This window comes from Ovis canadensis, chromosome 6, assembly GCF_042477335.2.
Source record: "Ovis canadensis isolate MfBH-ARS-UI-01 breed Bighorn chromosome 6, ARS-UI_OviCan_v2, whole genome shotgun sequence".
Lineage (NCBI taxonomy): Eukaryota > Metazoa > Chordata > Mammalia > Artiodactyla > Bovidae > Ovis > Ovis canadensis.
The window spans coordinates 119,538,323-119,564,320 of NC_091250.1; the positions used below are offsets into that span (position 1 = coordinate 119,538,323).

Here is a 25,998-nt window from a genome sequence, read left to right on the forward strand (position 1 = left end):
ACATTTGAAAACTGAAATTTAAAATGTAACAAGAGTGACAAATTAATGTTGCATAAAGAATTCAAGGAATAAAGCATTCACAGGAACAAAGAGGGCTATTATGTAATGGAGCAAGATACAATCTGCAGAGATTCAATGGTTATAAATCTTAATTCACCAGGAAATATAGCAGCTGTAATGGTTACTTTTTTGCATCAATTTGACAGGGCCGAGATTTGGTCAGACATCAGTCTAGGTGTTGCTGGGAAGATAGTTTTTAGATGAGAGTAACATTTTATATCAGTAGACTCTGAGCAAAGAAGATGACCCTCTGTAATGTGGGTGGGTCTCACCCAATCAGTTGAAGATCTTAAGAGGTAATGACTGAGGTCCCCTGAGGAAAAGCGAACTCTGGTGGCAGATGGCCTTCAGATTTGAGTTGCAACATCAACCTTTCACTGGGTCTCCAGTCTCTCCTACTTATTTTGGACCTGTCAGCCCCCACAATCACATAAGCCAATTCCTTGAAATCTCTGTCTCTCTGTCTTTGTCTCTCTCTCTCTCTCTCTGTCTCTCTCTCCCTCTACATATATATATAAATATATAGCTGCTTTCGAATTGTGGTGCTGGAGAAGACTCTTGCAAGTCCCTTGGACAGTAAGGAGATCAAAGCAGTCAATCCTAAAGGAAATCAACCCTGAATACTCATTGGAAGGATCGATGCTGAAGTGAAGCTCAAATGCTTTGACCACCTGATGCAAACAGCCAATTCACTGGAAACGAACTTAGTGCTGGGAAAGATTGAAGGCAAAAGGAGAAGAGGGTGGCAGAGGATGAGATGGTTGGAGAGCATCACCAATTCAATGGAAATACATTTGAGCAAATTCCAGGAGATAGTAAGGGACAGGGAGGCCTGGTGTGCTGCAGTCCATGGATCACAAAGAGTCAGACTAAGTGACTTAGTCACTTAGTGACTAAACAACATACATATATTAGACACAGATGCAGATGTTGATACAGATATAAGTACAGATATCTCCCATTGGTTCTGTTTTTCTAGTGAACCCTGACTGATGCAGCACCCAAACTCATAGGACACTAACTTAGACCTAGTAAGAGAACCTACTGAAACACAGCTCTTGTCCTAATTCAATGCCGTCTCTCTAGGAGGCCTGTCTTCACTTCCCCACAAAGTCAAAATAACCCTGTGCTTTGTTGTTGAGTATTGAATGAATGAATGGCTTCATAAGGAGCTCTTTCTTGCATTCAGGTCAGTGTCCAGGCTCTTTAATGGAACATCTAAAAAAGCCTCCCACAGACTTCCCTGGTGATCCAGTGGTTAAGACTCCATGCTTCCGCTGCATGGGGCGTGGGTTTCATCCCTGGTTAGGGAACTAAGATCCCACATGCCACACGGTGCGGCCAAAAAAAAAAAATTGCCTCCCACACTTCATTCTTACTTTCCCACTGCAGTTCTCTAATGCCTCACTGTTTTCAGATTCTGAATTCATGTGCTTGCCCACTTCCTTCCTATTTAAGATATTAAGATACTGTTAGTTGTTCAGTCATGTCTGACTTGGTGACCCCCTGCACTGTAGCCTGCCAGGTTCCTCTGTCCGTGGAATTTTCCAGGCAAGAATACTAGAGTGGGTTGCCACTCCCTGCTCCATGGGATCTTACCGACCCAGGGAGCAAACTCAGGTCTCCTGCATGGCAGGCAGATTCTTTACTGATGAGCCACCAGGGAAGACCACTTTAGTTTACTCCACAAACATTCAGCGATGTCCTACCAGCTCCAGGCCTTGGGCTACATGCCAAGCGTACAAGGAAAAATGAGGAAGGCCATTGGTGAGCTATCATCTGAAAGGCAACAGAGTTGGGGCCTTTTTCAGATCATTATTAGGCCATGAATGGTTCCCTAGATATCAGGCCCTACCTTCTGGAATCTGTGAATGTTACCTTATCTGGAAAAAAGATGTCTTTGCAGATGTGACTAAATGACACATAATGTCTTTACATGAGATGGGGTGATTATCCTGGATTGTCCAGGTGGGCACCAAAGACTTGCAGATACCCTTGAAGGAGAGAGGCAAAGAGAGGTTACACACACACACACACGCACACACGCACACACGCACGCACACACACACACAGAAAGTGATGTGGAGATGGAGCAGACAGATTGGAGTGATTCAGCCAGAAGTCAAGGAATGCCAGCAGCCACTGATGCTGGAAGGAGCAAGAAATGGATTTTCCTTGATTTCGGTGCAACAACACTGATTTCAGGCCTTTGGCTCCAGAACTGTTGTTTAAAGCCACTGAGTTTGTGGCAGTTTTTCACAGCAGCCTCAGGAAACTAAGGTAACCCTGATGTTATGTTGTCTCTATGGTCTTGCTGTCACCTGCTGTTCACCAGGGTCTTGCACATGAGCTGAAGTAAGGCATGGAAATTCCAACCTTTGCAAGCACAGCCTTGGGATAAACATAACCAGAGCACTGAACCAACCCCTTGGCATTCAAATCCGTACTCATCAAAATCAAGGAATCAAGGGACCAGGAAGATAAAGAAGCCATACTGAGGGCTGGGTAGTGCCTTTGAATGACCAGGCTGAGAGTTCCACAGACCCAGTGACCTAGGTACTAAGTGTGTAGCCCCCTGAGCTAGTGAGATCAGAACAACATTGGGGCATGTCAGCCACACACGGGGTGTCTAGGACTGTGAGACCCTAGGACCGCTCATGTATCCACATTTCTTTTAATTAATTAATTTACTTTAATTGGAGGATAATTCCTTTATTAATAATTGTGGTGGTTTTTGCCATACATTGACATGAATCAGCCACGGGCACACATGTGTTCCCCCATCCTGAACCCACCTCCCACCTTCCTCCCCACTCCATCCCTCTGGGTTGCCCCAGAGGACCAGCTTTGAGTGCCCTGCTTCACAGACTCCCATAAGGGATTCTGACGTGCAGGGAAATTTGAGACCCATGACTGTAAAGGTGCGTCATTGAAAGTGTGGTCTTCGTCCTTCAGCTGGGCACCTATTAGAGATGCAGAAACCCACTCCACCTGAGACCTCCCGAGTCAGAGTCTTCATTTCAGAGAGACACCCTTGTGATTCGTGTGGATGGTAAAGTAGGAGGTGCCCTGCTCTGGGCTGCAGGTTCCCAGCCCAGGTTGCATGCGTCAAAGAATCACCTGGAAAGCCCACCCTGCCCAGGCCAAAGGAGTCAGAAATTTGGATTTATGGGGAGTCCTGGATAGCTGACAGCAGAGAGGGTGTGCTCGGCATTCAGCAAGTTCAGGAGCGCACTCCAGCCATGCTCCCTCCAGCCCCTTCCCAGCCTCCCAGCTAGAGGCCATTCTCCCTGCCCTTGACCACGTCTAAGACAGGAAACTCTCTTGGTGTTACATCTCCTTTGGATCTTCCTGACACCACGACCGGGTGGCTTCCCTCTGTCCCCAAGCAGATGGAGGCTCCCCAGATCACACATCACAGGGCGGGTCGGTGGCAGAATCTCTGGGCTCCCAAGCCCCGCTTCCTCTATCCCCACCTCTCTAACCATCCCCCACCACCCTCCTTTCTTATGTGCCTTTATCAACCCGAGCTCACAGTCCACTCTGCAGAATCCTTAAAACTGCAACAGAAGTGTCCAGAGTTGTGACAGAGGGCCTGGCGCTGGTCACATGGCTCTGTGTCACCAGGGCCGGGTGCTACATGAGGGCCGCCCCCGACACACCTCACCTACCCACGCCGACCTGCACTTCCACCCCCCTACACTTCATTGTTGCTGGGGAGCTCTGAGCCCCCATGAGTCTGAGTCGTGATTTACTCATCTCTGAAGGCAGTGTGACTGCCACTCTTAAGGGCCTTCCGATGGATGAGTCACCGAACACATCAAGAAGTTTCATACTGGAAAAAAGACCTCCCAACATGCCGAGGCAGCTCTGGGGCAGAAGACAGACAAATGCCTGCTCAGGGGAGAAGCAAGGCCCAGGCCTCCCCCAGGGTCCCCATTACCCAACTAGGTCATTAGGGGGGTTCTCTAGAGGGACGGAATCAATAGGACCTATGTGGATATATAGAGAGAAATGCCTTAGAGAGGTTCTCACGCAACTATGGAGGTTGAGAAGCCCCACTGTTTGCCTTTTGTAAAGCTGGAGGCCCAGGAAGGCTGGTGGTTCCAACTCAAGTCAGAGCACCTGAGCCAAGGTCCAAGGACAGGAGAAGATGGACGGCCCAGCTCAGGCAGTGTGGGATCACCCTTCCTCTGCCTTTTCTGTTCTATTCAGGCCCTGAACAGATGGAGGGTGTCCGCCCACACTGGGGAGGGTGATCTGCCTTTCTCAGTCCCAACTCAAGCGCTCTCATGTACACCTTCAGAAAGAAGGCCTTGCCAGCTCTCTGCACACCCCTTGGTCCAGGCAAGTCGGCACATAAACTTAACCATCACAGCCACTGCAGTGCCAGGGTTGGGGGGCACCCACTCCCCCAGCATTGGCTCCTTCACTCGAGAAATGGGCCCAGCCTGCTGCCCTGGATGGGTGGGGAGAGGTGACTGCAAAAGCCACCAACGTGGGGCCTGCCCATGGCATCACTGAAGGCAGCTCAAGGGCCACAGATGGTTCAATCAACAAGCCACAGGGCTCTGTGTCACCAGCAGCAGCAGCCACATTTGCCAAGAACCTCCCCGCTTGTTCCCTTCCTGGGCACGGCAGCATGAGATGGAAGAGTCTAAGGTGTATCCACTTCCTTGTTCTGGAGGGGCTTATGGACTGGTTTGGTCAAGAAGCTGGAAAATACCAGCCACTTGTTAAGAGAACAGGAATGAAGAGATAACTAGGGAGAAGTGGTGCTGGCTTACAGATTCCCAGCACGTGAAGAAATTGCCACTAGTTGCAGCAGTCAGGGAAGGCTTCCTGGAGGAGGTGCTGACTTTACTTTTGTTATTGTTGTTTTTTCTAAAAAGCAGACATTATTTTTTAAAGCCATTTCAGGTTCACAGTAAAACTAAACGGAAAGTACAGATACTTTTAACATATACCCCCTACTCCTCAACACCCAGAGCCCCCTCCACTGTCAACAGCCCCCTCACCCCTACCCCGCAGAGTGCTACACTTGTTATAATCAATGAACTTGCATTGTACTAAGTCACTACAGTCATGTCCGCCTCTTCGCGACCTAGGTTTCTCTGTCCAAGGAATTCTCCAGGCAAGAATACTGGAGTGGGTAGCCACGCCCTTCTCCAGGGGATTTTCCCAACCCAGGGCTCCAACCCATGTCTCTAGTATCTCCTGCTTTGGTAGGTGGGTTCTTTACCGCTAGTGCCACATGGGAACCTGTAGTATGATGTAATTATATTGTTTAAAGTCTATAGTTTAATGAGGGTTCACTCTTGGTCTTAGACCTTATGTGGGTTTAGACAAATTTAAAATACATGTATCCACCATTATAGCATCACACAGAGCAGTTTCACTGCCTTCAGAATCCTCTGTACCCCATCCATTCATCCCCAGCCCCCGTCATCAGCCTGGCAACCACTGATTTTTCACTCTTTCCATAGTTTTGCCTTTCCAGAATGTCATATAATTGGAAACACATAGTAGGGAGTTTTTATAAGATTGGTTTCTTTCACTTAGTAATATGCATATAAGGTCCCTCCATGTTCTTTCCTCCCCTGATAGCTCATCTCTTTTTAGCACCGCATGGTATTCTAGGTGAGGATGTGTCAGTTGACCTATCCATCACCTACTGAAGGACATCATGGCTGCTCCCGAGAGGTGCAGGCCTGACATGAGAGAACAGAGCAGAGAGGGTCCTTAGGTAAGCCTGGCCCAGGAGATTCAGGGATCTCTCTGAGCACACTTTACCCCACAGGCTGCTGGGAAGGTCCATGAACTAACCTGTGGGAAGTAGCCAGCACAGGGCCAGTGCACAGAAGGGCCAGTGGGTTCTGGCCCCTGCACATCATCACAGAAATAATTAGTACCCCTTGCAAAGGATCACTACACCTGGTGGCTCATTAAATCCACACTTGACCCTGAGAGTGTGTATTATCCCCAGGCTATAGACAGAGAGTCAGAAGCTCTGAGAGGTGGAGGGACCTCCACCAAGGTCACGCCATGACACCTCTTTGGTCTGATTGTCCCCAATCCCTGCTGTGATGCCACACTACCCCCAGACCCCCTGTCTGAACCCTAACAAGCTCACCTGGGCAGAGGGTCAGGTGGCTTTAGGGAAGATAAAACGTGTCACCAAAAGCGCCCTTTTAAACAAACACCCCCAGTCTGTAAGTTCCCAACTTCCTCGTGTGCCTTCCTGGGGAGGGAGTGTGGCTTTTCCTCCCTCCCTTCCAAAGTGACAAGTTCTCAGTCTGAGTCCCTGCTGTCATCTTTACAAAACCCAGAGTTAGTGGGAGAGGGAACTTATCACTCACTTTAGCACGAAACAATAGAAGAAAACTTAGGCACACAGCATTCAAACAATGTCAAGAAGTGCTGAACATTACCCAATTCGAAATCCTCCCCAAAACTTTCCAGACACCCACTTAGCAGCAGCGATAGAAACACCATAGGTATGTGTCAACACGGAGATTGGCAGAGAAAGCTGGGTGGGAAAAAAAAAAGCACTTTGATATTTGTGGGAGCAATTTGGACAGCTTAGAAAAAGAGATATTGTTTTTGACAATTGTTAGAAATATAAGTTACCCAGAGAGCTTACTGTGATCGCATATAATTGTTTTCCCGAAGTTTTTGACACAATGGAAGCTGTCAGACTGTGGTTGCGACTTGCTCTGTGACTTGCAAAAGAACTTTGAGAACAAGAAAGGAGCCTGGGTACAGGAGATCCTCTTGGCTCTTTGAGACTGTGTGGTACCCGAAACGCTGCACGAATGTGTTGAATTGAAATTTCTTTCCTGTAGGAAATAAGAGTATCGGTGGTTAGCCATGGTTCAGGTGGTCTTTGTGTTGCCCTGATACAGGGACCACGAGCTGCCATCCCAGAGCACATCCAACTTGGTCCCTGAGCCAAGAGGGACAGTCTGGCCTGATGTCTGCACGTACAGTCTGCCTGGAGAAACACCAGGATCCAGGATGTGCCCCACCAAGGGCAGCAGTGTTATTTTCAGAATAAGGTTCAGATGTCTTCGTGAGGGCCTGTGGGGTCCAGAGGTAGCCTGGGGGCAGCTGGAGAAAGGGTGACATTTGAGCTAGATCCCGAAGGAGGGACAGAGTTTTGCTATAGGAGAGGAGGAGGAAAAGGCTCTTCAGGAAGAAGTCAGGATGGATGCAAAGGCATGGAGAAGAGACAGAGCAGGGTTGAGCCAGGCAGAGATCCCGGCTGATGAGAGCCAAGGGGGTGGGAGCAGTGGCCCAGGAGGCCGTAGAGGGCTGGATGGTGAAGAGTTCGGAGGAGTTTGCAGATTACCCAATTGGTGAAGGAATAGCAACCCCTTCCCCAACTCCCGATGTCCCAAAGTGGTCCCCTGGAGAGGATGAAGGCATGTTTCATGATAATCAGTTAACTACTAAAAGGTAAGAATCTATGCCCAGACTCGGTGACCGAAAACAACCAGTTCACCTGCCCTTCATTTTGGGTCAGGAATTTGGGCAGGAATCAGCTGTGTGGTTCTTTCATTGCAGGGGGCAGTGAGGGGTCAGCTGGGGTCCTCCATTTGGCAGGATTCTGCTGGCAGCTGAGCAGGGCTGGAAGGTCCAAGAAGGCTTTGATCTCAGCAAGGCAGTAGTGAGCCATGACGTGAAGCAAGATCTTCATTCTCTGCCCAGGAAGTGAACCTGGGGGGCCTGGATGAAAACCAGGAATCCTAGTCACCCGACCAGCTAGGGCTAGAGGTTAGAAGCTCTTTGCCCCGGGTGATAATGGATTTATCATGGAGGCCAAAACTGTGAACGCAGCTACAAAGTTTATCAGAGATACAGCACAGCAACAAGTAGGAGAACACACAGTGAAATGGTTCGCTTAGTTATGATGGAAGGCAGAGATGCACCCCAGAGAGAAAGGGTGTGGGTTTCCCCCCCAGTGAGGAGGAGAGCAGTAAACGGGCAGTTAAGTCATTGATACAGGTCAGTTCTTCCGGGTCTTTGTTTACCTTTAGCCAGTTATCTGGTTTCTTTTTCCACACCTGACCTATCCTGGGACTGTTCCCTGGCTGTGCCTGCATGCCCAGCCAAGATAGATCTCAAAGGGAAGGCTTCTGGGAGGAGCAAGACTCATTATGGCCTGGCATTATCCACTAAGTTTTGACTCCCTTTCTGCACATGTATAGTGTCTTCCTTGTTTCAAAAAGAGGGGAAGCAGAGGTCCCTTAATCCTTTACTCAAACAGGATCTTGCCCCTCTTTGTCCTTGCCAAGATTATTACCTTAAGGTACTTATAAGAGATAAAGACTGGCTGTTCACCCTGTTTCTGTCGTTACTTCCATTTCAGAGGGCAAGCAGGAGGCTGATTGTAAATGCCGTAACTGGAGAACACTGTCTCAGGAAATGCTAACAATTTTAAGGATCCAGCCTGAAGCCAACTTCTTTGTGCACCATGAAATGCAAACAGGAGGCCCAGTTGTAAATGTCTAACCTGGAACCCATTGATCTCCTACCTCAGCTTCACTCACATAAAGTGGACACTGGGCTCCTGCACACGGCCTCTGTCTCTCCGTGTGGCTGCTTGGGCTTCCTCCTGGCATGGTGGCCAAGGGCAGTCAGGCTTCCTATGTGGCAGCTGGTTTACACGAAGGAAGGTCCAAGAGGGGGATGAAAGCTGAACATCCCTTAAGATCCAGCCTCAGAAATGAACATCTCTTTGCATCATATGTGCACAAGCTATTGTTCAAAATGAGTCACAGGGAGTCAGCCCACATTCTACATGATGGGTGATGAAAAGTTTGCAGTCATGGGACCCCCCAGGAAGTTAAGTAACCAGTTCAGTGTCAGGCTGACATAGTGGAGAATCAGAACTCAGGTTCAAGTCCTTGGCTCCTGGCCAGAGGTCTTTCCTCTATACACAGGCTTCAAAGCCACTTATCAAAAAAGGAAGATATTTCATCTAAAGAGACAAGTTATTGGGATCAAGGCTTTGATTTTCTCCTTCCATCAAGTGTCCAGAGACCTTTTAAAGAGTCTGCAGAAATTAATGAAAAGAGCAAAGTGGGAAGCCTTTGTCTTTGGAGAAAAAAAAAGAAAAGAAAAGAAGTGGGAGTCAGTGTTACCAAGCAACAAATATAAGGCAGAATGATATGAACAGCATCAAATTAAACAGGGCTTCCCAGCCTTTGTGAAGTCACAGCTCACAGAGAAAATGGTACTTGTGCAGATTAGAGAAAAGGGGTGAGGCTGCTCCTATAAGGAGCTCACTCGACCCAAAGGCTCCGGGTATCCCAGGCAGTAGTGGATCCTAGTGCTGAGGAAATCACTATTCCAGCACACAGGAACCCATTTGTTATCACTGTCATTACCACCATCACCAGTACCACAACCATCGTCATCACCATTATCACCACCATCACCACCATCACCACCGTCTCTATCACCACCACAATCATCACCACCATCACCACCATCTCTGTCACCACACTATCATCATTACCAGCCCACCATCCCGCCATCACCACCACCATCCCACCATCACCCCCACTATCACCACCATCTCTATCACCGTCACCAACCCATCATCACCACAACCATCTCCATAACCATCCCATCATCACCACCATCCCATCACTACCATCACCACCACCACCATCATCAACATTACCACCATCCCTCCATCACCACCACCACCATGACCACCACCATCCCATCATCAGCACCATCCCAGCATTATCATCACCATTATCATCAACAAGGAAATTGAGCAGAAACATACCCAAGTAACTTAGGGACTTCACCTCTCTTCCTCATCTTGAAACCAGGATAGTGCTAGTTAGTAGTCACTGAGCACTTACTATCTACTGTCTCATTTGATCCTCTCAACAGCCTCATGGAACAAGTGCTGTTATCCCCTCCCCCATTTTACAATCGGAGGAAGAGAGTCTTTGAGTAATATGTCCCGGGTCATGTAGATCCTGGTGGCAGAGGCAAGCCTGACTCACTCTCAACCACTCGGTGCTTTCCTCTCAGTCCTCCTGTGAAATTCAAATGGCATCCTGCTTTTACAGCAGAAGCTCAGAAAGGTTAAGAGATTTGCTCCAGGCCATTGAGCCAGGGACCAGACCTTGTCTTTTCCTCCTGGCTGGGGGCTCTGTGCCTGAGTCCACACCCTGAGAGCCAGCTCTTTATCAAGCCTGCCAGATTTTATGGTCTTCAAAGACTGCTGCCTTCTAGGCACTATGGCTGTTATCACTCAAAGACAATTGAACCCTCATGTTGGAGCCCCTGGATGTGTGTTTTTATCTATGCCTCTCTCTGGAGCTTGCAGGTAGTTATCTTGCATGACCGAATGGAATGAGATTTCTCTCCAGGTGAAATAAGATCTGTCTGCATGTCTTCCTTCTCCCCACACCTTAGGCCACAGGAGGATGTGTTGATCAGAATTGCAAAAGGGCTCTGCAAATTAAAGTGTTTATAAAAACTTGTTATGATAAACTTTCTGATTAGTAAGGCCTGTGGAACAATCGAGCTCTTGGATAGCAAGCTGACAGTGTCATTTCAGGAATTTATTACAACATGAAAAAAGTATTATGAGAAATAATTGCAAGAATTGCCACATCCAGCCTGGAGAAGAGATGGCTTGTGGAAGCAAGAGCAGGTTCAGACTTTGCACCCACTCTGCCTGGTTCCAGGGCCACCGTCCCCTGACCCTCTCCTGGCAGAGCAGGTCTCTGCTTGAAGCTCATCTCGCCATCAAGAAATGGAATCTTTCCTGCCATATCAGTAACAAAGGATGTCACAGTCATCGACAATTGCAGCCTTCCATGTGAGCCGCTGAGCTCGGAGGAAACCCAGGAAGGAGGATAACACCTGCTGTCTAGCCGCCATCAGACTGCAGCCACTCCACATAGAGAGCCCTAAGGAAACTCAGGATGTGAAAACACCAGATACTGGCCCTAGGTAGCTGAGGTGCATAGCGAAGGAATGATTTCTTTGAGCCCATGTGCATCTTCCCATAATAAAAAAAAGCACTAAATTCCTTAACTTGAGATATCTGGTTTTCCTTTAATTCACAATAATCTTTTGATGTTCAGATTACCTGTCCTTTGTTACAAAACTTCTGTATAACCAGGCTCCTCCCCTCCCTTCCTTGGAGCAGTTCTCTCAGAGTTACTTGAGATGCTGCCTGTCCAGCTTGAAGTCCCCAAAATTCCCAATGAATAAAATACCACTCTCAACTTTTAGGTTGTGAACATTTTTTTAAAATCTACATCATTGTGGAAATCTCTGGCCACCTTGACCACCTGGGGTACTCTCTTGGCCATTTCATTTTATCTGCAAGCCTGAAGATGAAATGGTTCCAGATTATTTATTTGCATTATTAATCATTGAATGAATAAATGAATGGAGTGCGAAATGTTTTCAAATCGTCCACAGAGCAGTCAAAGTGACATGTTTGGTCATATCATTCTCTTTCTTAAAAATTGTCCAAAGATCTCCTCACCCCTGCACTTAGAAGAAAAAACTCACTCCTTTTCCTGGCCCCTGAAGTGGTACTGCCCCACTGAATTCACACCCATCTCCCTTGTTCCCACCTGTTCAGCCACTCTGACTTCTCCTCTGTTCTGAGAGGGTACCAAGCTCTTCCCACCCCAGGGGCTTTGCCCACGCTGTTCCCTCCGCCCACACTCCCCTCCCTGACCAGTCACTCTTCATGCTCCATGCCTTTCTTCCTCTCAGACCATTATATTCACAGCATGCTTCTTCCACCAACACCATGCATTACTGACCCTGCTGCAGACTCTTCTAAGTATCCCTTATTTGTTTGTGAACTGTATTTTTAACCTTTCTTCTTTACTAGCCTGCAGGTAGATTGATGGTCAGAGCCGAACTTTAGTTACTCCACTGTATCTGCCTAATAAAGTCCTCAAAAGGCTGGGGCAAGGGGGCTTGAAACAGAATTTTCTTCTTTCACAGTTCTGGAGGCCAGAAGTTTAAAATCAAGGTATTGGCAGGAAGGTGCCTTCCTGGGCGCTCAGTGGGAGGATCCTTCCAGGCACCGTCCACCCACCCTCCCCTCCCCCAGCTTCTGGGGGTGGCCTGCAGTCCTCGGTGACCATGGCTTGTGGTGACATCACCCAGTCCTCGCCTCTGTTATCACGTGACCTTCTCCCCGGGAGTCTCTATCTTCACATGGCGTTCCTTTCTGTGTGTCTGTGTCCAGGTTTCTCCCTCCTTATAAGAGAACATAAATCCTTGGATTAGGGCCCATCCTATTCCAGGATGACCTCAATTTAACTGGATTACATCTGCAAAGACTCTGTTTCCGAATAAGGCCACATTCTGAGGTTCCAAGTGGACATAACTTTTGAAGGGGGCAATGCTAATTCAACCCTCTGCACCCACTATCCCTGGCAAGCAGTCCACTGTTTGTTAAATGAATGACTCAATTAATGCATTATCCAGATGACCATTATCTCCAGACGGAGAGTGAGCATGTATGCTCTGGAATGTTCTAGAGGACAGGACATGGGGCAAGAGTCAAGGAGGAAGATTTCAACTCAAAAGGAAGAAGGACTAGTGGTAACTGAGAGGGGCCAGTGTGCTCCCACATCTCCTTATTTCACTGACCCACTGGGCTTGGCAGTCAGGCCTCGGTTCAGCTGGTGGAGAGAGGACAGGAGTGTCGCAGGGACATTGGTCGTGGGTGGCTGCCTCATCAGCAGGGAGCTCCAGGTCACTGGGCATCTGTGCCTCGTGCCCAGCAACAGCTGTGTCACCATCTTGCCAGGGACTCTGTTGAGGAGCTTCAGATGGATGAGCAGAATCTAAGAGCCTTTCTAATCCTGAGGCTGTGTGATTTATTATCACAACCAACACTGCAGGGCCAGTCACACCCAGAGGGCAGTGCCCACACTCCTTCCAGCCCAGTGCATGGTGGCCTGGAGAGGCAGGGGTGGGGCACGGCCTTTGGTATCACACTCTGGCAATGATGATAAACTATCCTCCAAAAACGTGTACCCCTCTTTCCATAGTGCCACCGCTCAGGCAAGGACTGTATTTCCCAGCACCCCCGGTTCTGTGTGTGGTCATATGACTACTTCTCACCAATGAAATGCATGAGAAGTGATGTCACTTCCAGGCTGTGGGTATAGAGAAGCATGCGCCTTCTCTACACACTCATTCTCCAACTGCCAGCCAGGCAGGAGGTCCCTGAAGCCAGGGAAACGGTGAAGTCACTCACTGGGAGAGCCTGGGTCCCTGAATCACCATGTGGAGGAAGGGTGTCCACCAATCAGGATCACCAGATAGCACTGTCAGAAAACAAAAACTACCTTCTACTGGTTAAACTACTGAGGTCTGGGGATTATTTACTACAGCAGTCAGCACTGTTTAACTGACATACAGACAAACCTGAGTCTACAGCTCCACTGGCCACCTAGCCTTGAGCAAGTATCTCTTGTTTTTCTAGCCTTGGTTATGACACAGGAGTAACACGTGCCTTCAGAGGTCATTGTGAAGAGTGTAAAAGGTTACTAAACCATGCAAAGTGATTTGCACAAAACCTGGCAGCCATTAAGTAGCCTTAACCAAAGTCAACTCCCTCCCCTGCCAAACCCAATACCTTTCTCAGGTCACCTAACAAATCTTTGTCTCATTCCTGCTCTGGGCCAGACAAGACTACACATGCCCTCATAGGGGTTTTACTGGGCAGCCTAGGATATTACTTGAGTAACTAAACCTCTGAAAACAAACCAAAAGGAGTGCTTATAGTCATTGAGAGAATACCAGAAAGACGGAAGTGAGCCATGAAAATAAGCATCCTCCAGCCCTCTCAACCAGCAATTCCTGTATTCCAGTCCCAGCTCCACCACTGACTCTGAGCTCTTGGGACCTGGGATAGAGTCACATGCTTCCGTGGACCTCAGAGTCCCCATCTGTGAAATGGTTGGAGCCTCCAGCTCTGTCCCTCCATCATCTTACAGGTCTCCCCCCACACTCAGAATCCACTCCACTCATCACAGAGAAGAATGTGTCTTTACCTCTAGAATGCTGGGTGCCTTAAGCCTCCAGGCCGGCCAGATAACCTGGATGGCATGGCTGTAGCAGCCAGAAGGGCAGCTTAGGGGTAGACACAGGAGTTTGGAGATGGGCTCTATTTCCTTGGAAAATTCTGGGGCACAATATGGAAAGCTGCATCAGGAAGAGACCCACATCATCCAAGCTCAGGGGGCCCTGGGAATCTGTAGTCTGACGGCCTACACTTTATGGATGGAGTCCTGTGGGCTGAGAGCAGAAGCAACTTGCCTGAGGTCACCCCATGGCAGTGGGGGCAGCATAAGCACTCAGCACCCCAGCCCTGGACCCCACCATCCCACCAGGCCAGCCCCTCCTGAAAGGTTTTCACCTGAAGACCAGTGCTCTGACCTCTGATGGCAGGCTCTCTACAAATGCAGATTTCTGATTAAACTTGCCTATGAGAAGGTGGGCAGAAAGTTTCTGTATGAGGGAGGTGGGAGAGCAGGAGGATTTGACTCTTCTTGGTTACTCCCAGCCTTGTTACTGACATTTTTTTTTCTTTTTCCAAGGAAATGGTTGCTGTTGTTCTGTTGTGAAGTCGTGTCCAACTCTTTGTGACCCCATGGACTGCAGCACACCAGGCCCTTTTGTCCTCTACTATATCCTGGAGTTTGCTCAAATTCATGTCTACTGAGTTGGTGATGCTATCTAATCATCTCATCCTCTGTTGCCCCCTTCTCCTTTTGCCATCAATCTTTCCCAGCAGATGGTAGGCAAATCAATTAACCACTTGATTCTGGTGACCTCTACTGGACACACTTTTAATAGCAATAAGTGAAGTCGCTCAGTCGTGTCTGACTCTTTGCGAGCCCGTGGACTGTAGCCCACCAGGCTCCTCTGTCCATGGGATTCTCCAGGCAAGGATACTGGAGTGGGTTGCCATTTTTAGGACTAAATTCCTAAAAGCTGTTGTTGGGAAAGATTGAAAGCAGGTGGAGAAAGGGGCCACAGAAGGCGAGACGGTTGGATGGAAACACCAACTCAATGGACATGAGTTTGAGTAAACTCCGAGATACGGTGAGGGACAAGGAAGCCTGGCGTGCCGCAGTCCAGGGGGTCACAAAGAGTTGGACACGACTGAGTGACTGAACAAAAAAAACAGCAACAACTGCACTTTTCCCCTGCTTTTGGAACATTTTTATTTTTCACTGGGTCCAAAATTTTTAGCCAAGTGATGGGAATGCAGGTGAAAAGCACTGTGTAAACTGTAGTGTGCTTAGTTAGTGTTTTCTAACATGTTGCTATGGATGTGGGGGCTGCTGGCTTTCCAAGGTCCTCAGCATAAGTCAACAAAAACAAAAGGATTAAACTCAAGAGACGAAGAACTCAGACAACTTCCCCAAGCAGTGTATCTAAGGTTGTGACACTAAGACTCTCACATGCCTGTAGATTCTGTGTTTGTGACAAGCTCTCCGGTAATGTTTATGCAGCTGGTGCCTAAGGCAGAATTTTGGGGAGGGAAGAGATGGGGAACTTTGATTTGCCCACCTCTGAGTACAGATGTGCTTCCATGTGCTACCTCACCACCTTGATACCAGAGAAAAGGCAGAGATGTGATTCCCCTGAGGACACACAGCTGGTGAGCGTGGAACTTATACTGAGGACCTTGGAAAGCCAGTGGCCCCCACATCCATCAGTTTGTTGTAAGCCTGAATCTAGTTTTGAATGTAATTGTATACAGTGGTATTTTGATGTTTACTGTCTGACATTTCCTGTAACTTGTGGAGTTCATTTCAGTTCAGTTCAGTTCAGTCACTCAGTCATGTCCGACTCTTTGTGGCCCCATGGACTGCAGCACGCCAGGGCTTCCTGTCCATCACCAACTCCCGGAGCTTACTCAAACTCATGTCCATTGTGTCGGTGATGCCATCCAGCCATCTCATCCTCTGTCGTCCCCTTATCCTCCCACCTTCAATCTTTTCCAGCATCAGGGTCTTTCCCAAATGAGTCAGTTCTTCGCATCAAGTGGCCAAAGTATTGGAGTTTCAACCTCAGCATCAGTCCTTCCAATGAATATTCAAGACTGATTTCCTTTAGGATGGACTGGTTGGATCTCCCTGCAGTCCAAGGGACTCTGAAGAGTCCTCTCCAACACCACAGTTCAAAAGCATCAGTTCTTCAGTGCTCAGCTTTCTTTATAGTCCAACTCTCACATTCATACATGACCACTGGAAAAACCATGGCTTTGACTAGACAGATCTTTGTTGACAAACTAATGTCTCTGCTTTTTAATATGCTGTCTAGGTTGGCCATAGCTTTTCTTCCAAGGAGCAAGCATTTTTTAATTTCATGACTGCAGTCACCATCTGCAGTGGTTTTGGAGCCCAGGAAAATAAAGTCTCTCACTGTTTCCATTGTTTCCCCATCTATTTGCCATAAAGTGATGGGACCAGATGCCATGATCTTAGTTTTCTGAATGTTGAGCTTTAAGCCAACTCTTTCACTCTCCTCTTTCACTTTCATCAAGAGGCTCTTTATTTCCTCTTCACTTTCTGCCATAAGGGTGGTGTCATCTGCATATGTGAGGTTATTGATATTTCTCCCTGAAATCTTGATTCCAGCTTGTGCCTCATCCAGCCCAGCATTTCCCATAATGTACTCTGCATATAAGTTAAATAAGCAGGGTGACAATATAGTCTTGACATACTCATTTCCCAATTTGTGGAGGTTATAACAGAAAGCAAAAGTGACTTCATGACTTGTATATAGTTCGATCACCTATTTATACATTCTTTCACTATATCTTAATTACAAGGAAAATTCATTTTTAAATTGTCTTCCTCTTTAATCACTGGTTCATCAAAGCTTGATATGGAGATAATGGTTTTTTTTTCCATCAAAAGTGACAATCTTTACATTTAATTTCTATTTATAAGCCCTTGAACATTTGAAGTATTGCAATAGCTTTCAAAACCAGAGATTCTAAGCTCACTAAAGAGTTCTAATAACTCTTGGCATGCTGTATTGCAATGTCCCTGTGTACAATTTTGTAATAATTTACTGACAAAGTTTCCTGCCGGAGCGCTAGCAATTCCTACTCCAGCCCTCAGGCCTGAGAGTCAATATTTATATTGGTTCCTATATTTATATAGGTTCGCCCCAGGACAGACTCCTGGCATGAAGTTCCTCCTCTCTTCCAGGGTCTCCCACTGGCCACCATGATCACCACCAGCAGCTTAGGTCCCAGCCCCGGTCACAACCTCCCCAGGACCCCACAGTGCCCCAGGCCACCCCAGGCATGTGTGTATGTTTGTAACCCAGCAACCAAGCTGACTGCTTGGAGCACAGCACTGCCACCTGGCACATCCTCTGAGCATGCTCTGTCGTCCTGTCAGATGTCAATTATAAAGCACAGGTTCAAAGAAAAACTGAGTAAGACTTTCAAGATGGAGACTGCAAAGCATTAAACTCAGTCTTTCTGGGAGCAGGGCTCTGTGAGACTTGAGACGATGCATATCTGTGAAGCCAGCCCTACTGACCATCCTGGTCAATATTTACTGAACTCCCCACATGCCAGACCTGGTCTAGGAACCCATGTAGTTCCTGATGAGGTCTTGCTATCATCCCCATTTTACAGATGGGGAAACTGAGCATCCTAGAGGTAAAGCAATTTATGCAGGGTCACAGAGCTAGCAAGTGGCAGTGTCCGGGCACCTAGTCTGGCCCCAGAGCCAGTGCTCCTAACACATCAGCTGTACAGTTTACTCTACTTCACTCTAGGGCAGGAGGATTATCCACCATTTCTACTCTCAGAGTCCTCAGCCTCTCATCCACTCTGGCCCATCCCAGCAGGCAGGCAGAGCTAGATGCCCAGGTTTCTTATCTCCCAGCATGAAGAAAGGAAGCCGTTCAGGCCAGAACTCTGACCTGCTCAGTCATAGACTCTGGTAATCAAATGTAAGGGGTCTGTAATGAGGATGCCCCAGATTTATTCAACTATTAATAGTCATCTATTCAACTATAATAGTCATCACCTATTAGAAAGCCCTGAAATCAATTTAGGGGGCTGTGCCCAGTAGTTTTAAAATATGAAATAGAAGACAAAGTGTCAGAGTGCACCTCTGAAGTAGGGTGACTATTGCTTTGCACGAGTTTGGTTTTAATTCTGTTTGTATATGCTGGGTCACACAGCAATTCTCTTTCTTTCTGTGCTTTCTTGAATGTAAGTCCATCTCAGATAATTATGTTTCAGCTCCCCTGGCACAGGGATCCACCCAGGCATGCTACAGAAGTGCAAAGTCCACTCCTGCCATCTGAGGGCACCGTGGCCCCCTTGTGAGCCCCAGCACCCCCAGCGATTTGGTTTCCCTGGGGTACGTCCTGCAAAGGCTGGGCCTGAACGGTGGAGGCACTGCCCAGAAGCATAGGTAACTGGATCTGGAGGGAGTCAGATTTCACAGATGAGGCTTTGGCTGTGGAGGGCAGGGCTTCTTAAAGGAGGCATCACCGAGCTCTGAGACCCGGCCTCTCTGCATCAGGACCACCCCAACAGCATCATCTCCCACCCCAGTCCCACATCCCATCTAGGACAGTGGCATGGAGTTCAGCTCCCCTGAGTGGCATGAGAAACCTAAACCCAAGCAGGTCCCCACGGTGCCTGGGGAATGGAGTCACTCCAGCAAAGAGGCTCGGCCCTGGGGATGAGCATGAGACAGGCGTCCGCTCAGCACCTGTCAGGCGATCCAGCTGTTATTGTGGCCACGGGACGGATCCTGGCAGGACAGTTGTCAGGAACAACAGGCACACCCACATCCAGCGTCCCCACAGCATGCAGTCCTGTGCAGGGTGACTTGGAAAGCACAACTCCTCAGTCCCGACAGTGACCCCACTAGGTGTCAACATCCCCATTTTACAGAGCAGAAAATTGAGGCTCATGGAGGCAGTGCTTTGCTCAGAGTCCCACAGCTGCTAAGTGGAGATAACACGTCTAGGTATGTTTGGGCATTCGGACTCGACTTATTAGATGCAGAAAATGGCAACCCACTCCAGTACTCTTGCCTGGAAAATCCCATGGACACAGTCCACAGGGTCGCAAAGTATTGGACACGACTGAGCAACTTCACTTTATTAGACGCAGGCTTGTCCAGCTCTCTTGCGGCAAGTGAGGAAACGGAGACGAAGGGATGGATTCCAGGCCCTGCAGGTTTTCGGAAGCAAAGCTGAGGCGAGGATCAACCCTGCTCACCATCCATGGTTAAGCCTTCCACCCACACCCGAGAAGAGTCATCCTCACCCCGAGACACCTGGGTCTACTCTGCCTCACTGAAAACCTGCCACTACCTGCTTCTCTGGTTTGTTTGGTCCAAAGGTCAGGGCCTGAGACCCTGGGACCTGGATATAGCTCAGGGGTCACTATCAGTGTGCTGTACACCCTTCCAGGAGAAATCCAGATTTTCCTGTGATGAAATAAAGGGCTGAGCTTGATGAGTTACACAACCATTGAGGCACTCATGTTTAGGGCTGCCAGATAAAATATGGGGTGTCCGGTTAAAAACCATTTTTCAGTGTTTCTTAACTACTGCATGGGACATGCTTATACTAAAAGTTCTTATTTATCTGGATTCAAATTTAACTAGTGTTCTGTATTTTCATTTGCTAAATCTGGAAGGCCTCTTCATGGTCTAATTTGGATAATCCAGGTATTCTTATTCCGCAAACTTTGTTAAGTGTAACCTTGGCCGTAGGTTAGTGCAGGACAGGGTCATTAAAGGGAGGGAGAGGCTGATTGGTTTGAAAGAGAAAGACAACTGTCCTCCTGCAAAGCAGCTACCCATCCTGTAGGTCCATGTGGTCAAAGCAAAGAGCTGAATCTCCATAGGATACAGTTGTCATGGAAACTAAATCTGATCTCCTTGCTGATGGCATCTCTGGCCAATTACTGGGCTTCTCTCTTTCCATCTGTGAGTGGCTCTAGCGGACCTGCCTCACAATGAGATTGGATGTGTGTGGTGGTGCTAGCTTAGTTGTCAAGTTGTGTCTGACTCTTGCCACCCCATGGACTGTAGCCCACCAGGCTTCTCTGTCCATAGGATTTCCCAGGCAAGAATATTGGAGTGAGTTGCCAAGCATCACGTATGTACAGAGCAGGCCTTCAGCAGCACTAGTGTAGTAGCTATCACCCTGGCTGAACACCTGCCATAAAAATGCTCAGAGACACCCCATCAATGTTTGCTGAGCAGAGAGAAAGACACTGGGATCCTCTGCCAGGACTCCAGCCAGACTGCACACAGACCTCTGCAGGGTCACAAGCTGGCTTTCTCCTCTAGAAACAGTGTCCACTGGGGCAGATACTGCCCTCTGTCCCCTCCACCAGTTTTTCTCTACCCACTTCTTCCTCACTAACCCAACCCAGCTTTGCTCTGGACACCCCTGTTTTCAGCTAAAACTACATTTTTCCAGACTCCCTTGCAGCTATCTTGACCAAATGCTGCCACCTTGGTCCCTGAGATGCAAATAGAAGTTGCTTTCTGGAAACTCTTATTGGGACTTTCTGGAAGCTCTTTGTAAAAAGAGGCAGACCAGCTGTCACCCTCCCCTCTTTGCCCTTCCCTTTGCCTCCATCCTGCCTGGAGCACAGAAGCAGTGCTGGAGGTTGGGGAGCTACCTTGTGGGCAATGCATGTACACACAAGAACTGCTGTCTTAGTCTCCACTGCTCACCACTGGACCATTTCTTACGTGGTAAGGCCATTGCGGTCACATCTTTGTTGCAGGTAGGCAGACCTAATCCCTGATGTCTACACCCCTGTGTGCAGGAACCACCGTGATTGCCCCTATTTTGTGGCTGTATATTGATTAATAGCCTATAAAGCCCCACAGCAGCCCCATAACAAACACTGTTGGGTCCCACTTTCACCCCTTGTCCTTGCCACCCCAAGGGCCAGCCTTCTAATCTTAGCCTTCCCTGCCCAAGGCTCTTCTGGTCTCTTGTGTTCTCTATGTCATCTGCATAGCAGGCAGGAAGGAAAAAGGAATTAACCCCTCCCAGAAGTCATCCTCTAGCAGAGTCTGAAGGGAGTTGGTGGATAACTCCCCCATTTCCCAGGCCACAGAGTGGGATGCTTATAGGTGTGTGTCCCACCCTGGCTCCCAGAATTTCCCCAGGGGCCCAGCCACAGTATCTCGCTTGGACAACGTACCCTCTCACATTTGTCCTCCCCTCCCTGTTTCACTTCCCTACTCTTCTACCTGGGGTTACCTCCCAAACAACCTGCTTGCCTGTAGGTCAGCTTCTGGGGTCTGGCTGTATTACTTCATCTTCACCCCACCCCTTGTGGTTGGTGGGCAGTGCTGGTGTCCTTATAATTCAGGAGAGGAAACCGAAGTGCTCCTGTACCACGAAGACTGACCATGAGAGGGAGGGGCGGGCACAGGCTCAGGGACGCTTGGCACAAGGGATCCAAGAGCAGGTGTGTGCGGCATTCACTCTCGGTGCTCGCAGAGGCAGACACACTCCACCAACATCTTCTCAGATCAAAGCCGCTCAGCTTACAGTTCCTGAGAGCAGTACTTACAGGGCAGACACTGCCAAGCCCAAGACAAAAGATAGACTGAGTCTGTTGTACAAACACACACACTCGCATGATTTATTTTCTCCTGGGTCAGTAGAGCAGATGGCTCTCCTGACTCATCCTTGCTGCCCCATCCTCAGGGGCCCAGGACCCTCCACTCTTCTTCCACCGAGGGAGATGGCCCTTTGGAAGCTGACCTCTGTGCACCCGGGAGGCATCCTGGGGTCCCCACTGGTGAAAGGTGGGCACTGCTTTATGCTGCAGAGTTGGGAAGGGAGAGAAGACAGTTTAGTACCAGGAAAAAGTTGTGGAGCCCAAGGGCTGCTTCAGATGGAGCCCAATCCACATCTGCTCTGCTTATCCCAGATGCTCCTGGACAGACAACTGTGTCCTAGACGGAGAAGTGGGACAGGGTCCTGGAAGAGGGGCCCCTGACAGGAGGGCCTGCTTGGTACCCCGTGCACACAGCTCAGGTTCAGATAGGATGGCTGAGTCACATCATGGTGTGTGTGTGCGCTTAGTCATGTCCAACTCTTTGTGAACCCATGGACTTAGCCCGCCAGGCTCCTCTGTCCATGGAATTTTCCAAACAAGGATCTACTGGAGTGGGTTGCCATTTCCTTCTCCAGGGGATCATCCTGACCCAGGGATCGAACCCCTATCCCCCATGTCTCCTGTACTGGCAGGCGGATTCTTTCCCACTGTGCCACCTGGGAAGCAGGTCACACCATGAGCCTTGATTTACTCCCCAGTGTCACCCTCTGAGACCCAGAGTTCCGTGAGGTCATAAAACATCTTGAATTTCTGGCTTCCCAGCACTGAGCCCTGGGCTCAAAGGACATCTCGGGATGGAGTGGATTGAGTGGGCCGAGGGGAACTTCAGGAAGCAGAGAGTGAGTAGCAGGAGCAGAGAAGCTGCTGAACCTGCAAAACGGCTTCCTGGACATTACCTGACGCCAGGTACATTGACAAATTTGGAGCCAATGATCAAGAAACGCTTTCTGAAAGCCGACCTTCTTTTACATTATACTGTATCCTGCACATACATTACACAGGCACCACGTCCCATGCCTCCCATCAGGCCTTCCCTGGGAAGGACACCCACGCGAACACACCTGGGCATTAACCAAACCCCACAGCATCTTTTGTCTGTTCCCCAGAGTTGCCGGTGTCGTGACTGCAGTAAAAGGATCCGATTCACAAGGTAAGGAAGAGGCCACAGGGAGGGAGAAAGAGTAGGGGTCCATGGGCTTATCAAGACTGGAGAACACGCCTCCCATCTGCTTCCCTCATCCAACAGGAACCCGAGCCTGGGTAACCCTTCTCCCTTAGGAGCACTCACCACCTGGCACTTCTCCCTAAATCTCACTTGTCTAATTGATTCTTGGGACATATGGCTGCCAGGTTGCTGGACTGGGGCGAGGAGAGTGAGGCAGGTCCTAGGCGGTTAAGGACCTTTGGACAGTGGCTGTGTACCAATCAGTCTGGCAGATTTCAATATTTCCAGATCTGGTACCACCTCACTGGTGCATTACTGGCTAACCATCAGCATGGTGCCAGTGAGAAACAGCTGGACTTGTTCACTGACAGCTCGTCTATTTCCTATGTATGGGACGACACCCCAGTCCCCTGCTAATTCACACTGACATGGGGCTTCACTATCATGGTGAACCTGTGACTCCAGAACACACCACATCGGGCACCGGATGGAGCACTCACCCCTGGCACCTCTCCCTAAATCTCACTTATATAATCGGTTCTTTGGACAAGGCTGCCAGGTTGCTGGACTGGGGCAAGGAGAGTGAGGCAGGTCCTAAGCAGTTAGGGGCCCTAGGACAGTGGCTGTGTACCAATCAGTCTGACAGATTTCAACACTTTGAGACCTGGTACCGCCTCACTGGTACATTACTGGCTAACCACCAGCATGGTGCCGGCGAGAAACAGATGGGCTTGTTCACTGACAGCTTGTCTGTTTCCTACGAATGGGACGGCACCCCAGTCCCCTGCTAATTCACCCCGAAGTAGGGGACACCTGGGGTTTCACCATCACGGTGAACCTGTGATTCCAGAGCACACCACATCGGGCACCAGGTGGCACGCTCACCCCTGGCACCTCTCCCTAAATCTCACTTATATAATCGGTTCTTTGGACATGGCTGCCAGGTTGCTGGCTTGGGACGAGGAGAGTGGGGCGGTTGCTAGGCAGTGAGGGGCTCTGGGGCAGTGGCTGTTCACCTCTTCTTCCTTCTCTCTTCCTCTCCTCCCCATCCTTGCTTGAGAGCATTTGCCCCGGACTGAATCCATGTGAATTTTGATACTTACGTGTTGTTGTTGTTCAGTTGCTCAGTCGTGTCCGACTCTGCAGGCCGGGGCAAATGCTCTCAGGCAAGGATGGGGAGGAGAGGAGAACGGAAGGAAGAAGGGGAGGGGCCTCCAAGCTCCTGAAGCAGCAGGACCTGCTCCATTCCTCTCATTGCCCTTGGCCTTGAGGCTCAGCTATTTACAGAGCAGGGATGCTACACCTCGTACCCGCTGCGGTGTGTTCTGGAGTCATTGCTCCACCGTGATGGTGAAACCCCAGGGGTCCCCCACCTCAGCGTGAATTAGCAGGGGACTGGGGTGCCATCCCATCTGCAGGAAACAGATAAGCTGTTGATGAATAAGTCCAGCTGTTTCTCGCTGGCACCATGCTGATAGCTAGCCAGTAATGCACCAGTGAGGTGGTACCAGGTCTGAAAGTATTGAAATCTGCCAGACGGATTGGTACACAGACACTGTCCTAGGGCCCCTAATTGCCTCAGAACTGCCCCCTTCCCCTTGCCTCAATATAGCAATGTGGCAGCCATGTCCGGAGAAGTTCCCCCTTGTTAATGACTTTTGCCACCACCTCGGGCTTCCCAGGTGGCGCTAGTGGTAAAGAACCTGCTTGCCAATGCAGGAGACATAAGAGATGCAGGTTCAATCCCTGGGTCCAGAAGATCCCCTGGAGGAGGGCATGGCAACCCACTCCAGTGTTCTTGCCTGGAGAACCCCAGGGACAGAGGAGCCTGGGGGGCTACAGTCCATGGGGTTGCAGAGCTGGACAAGACTAAAGTGACTTAGGACACAGGCACTCACCACCACCTCATTCATAAACAGGAAATGGCAAGATGTGAACAGTAAAAACTTCCAGGGAAGGGATTGGGCAGGGGCATGGGAAGCGAAGAGGAATGTTCACATTTTATGTTCCCCCGAACAGTCATGTTTAAATTTTTACAATGAAGTGGTACCCGTGACATTTTCTTCAGAGAAGGGTGTTGGCACCAGGCCTGCGTGAGACGCAGCATGAACGTGCTCTGCGCCTTTGCTCACCTCTCCCCACCGGGCAGACCTCTGGGCCCTCTTTGTCTCAGGAGTTTGGGACTGTCCTCTTGAGTCCTTCCTCTGTCAAGTCCTTCTAGAAGCCCACCTCGCAGAGATAGGGGACTGCCTCCCACCTGAGTGCCCACAGCATCTTGTCCATGGGGGTCAGCTCTCCTCTGGGATACACTGCACCCCAACAGTCTAGTGACCGAGGGTCTGTACAGGCAGTTAGAGCTTGAGGCCAGGGGCTTCTCCATATCTTCATCCCCTGGAAGCACCCAGATCAGGGACTGATGCCCAGCGGATGCTGGATTTAGGGTGACAGCGACACCATTCATCTCCACATCTCTCACACCTAGCACCAAGCTCGGATTCGCTGGCCGTGCAAGAAGTAGGCTAAGTGAAGAAGTGAGGGATGCAGGCACAGCTAAGTGAATGGACAAGAATTTCTAGGCCTCAGTTTCACCGCCAGTGAGGACTTGGAGGAAGCATGTGTGAGGCCAGAGGAGGGGCTGAGGGACTCACCTGTGTCCATTACTCGCAGGCCAAAGTGGGGCAGCATGATGACCATGTTCAGGCTCTCAAACTCCTTCTCTAGGACGACCCCATAGGTCTTCAGACTGGCCAGCTCCACCTCCAGCCACTGCTGTCGGTTCTGAAAGGAACACCAAGGTGTTCATGTGGCTAGCCCCAAAACTTTCCGAATGAATGAACAGCTGAATGAATGAGTAAATAAGCAAGTGAATAAATAAATACATAACTATGTATATAAGTGAGGAAGTAAATAAGTGAACCAGTAAATAAGTACATAATTATAAGGAAGTAAGGATACATGTAAATAAATAGGCGCCAAGTGAATAAGTAATCAAATAAGCAAACAATTAGACAAAAAGGGTCTCGCAGCTGCTCTTGTAGGGCACACACAGAGGCCACGAACATAGTCAATCTCCCCTCCCTGAGTCCGAGGAATAAAACAGCTG

The 25,998-nt window shown here is 49.1% G+C and overlaps 1 protein-coding gene across 2 annotated transcripts in view; it reads right to left on the reverse strand.

The window, feature by feature from the left end:
• Positions 1-21,724: 21,724 nt before the first annotated feature.
• Positions 21,725-25,998, reverse strand: part of LOC138442184 (high mobility group protein 20A-like) — a 34,336-nt gene continuing 30,062 nt past the window's right edge. For both annotated transcript variants that reach the window (XM_069593224.1, XM_069593223.1), the window contains 2 exons: positions 25,544-25,673; positions 21,725-21,934 (listed from right to left, as the gene is read on the reverse strand). In XM_069593224.1, the coding sequence (XP_069449325.1) occupies positions 21,930-21,934; positions 25,544-25,673 (135 nt within the window). In that variant the 3' untranslated portion in view covers positions 21,725-21,929. The remainder of the gene's footprint in view (positions 21,935-25,543; positions 25,674-25,998) is intronic.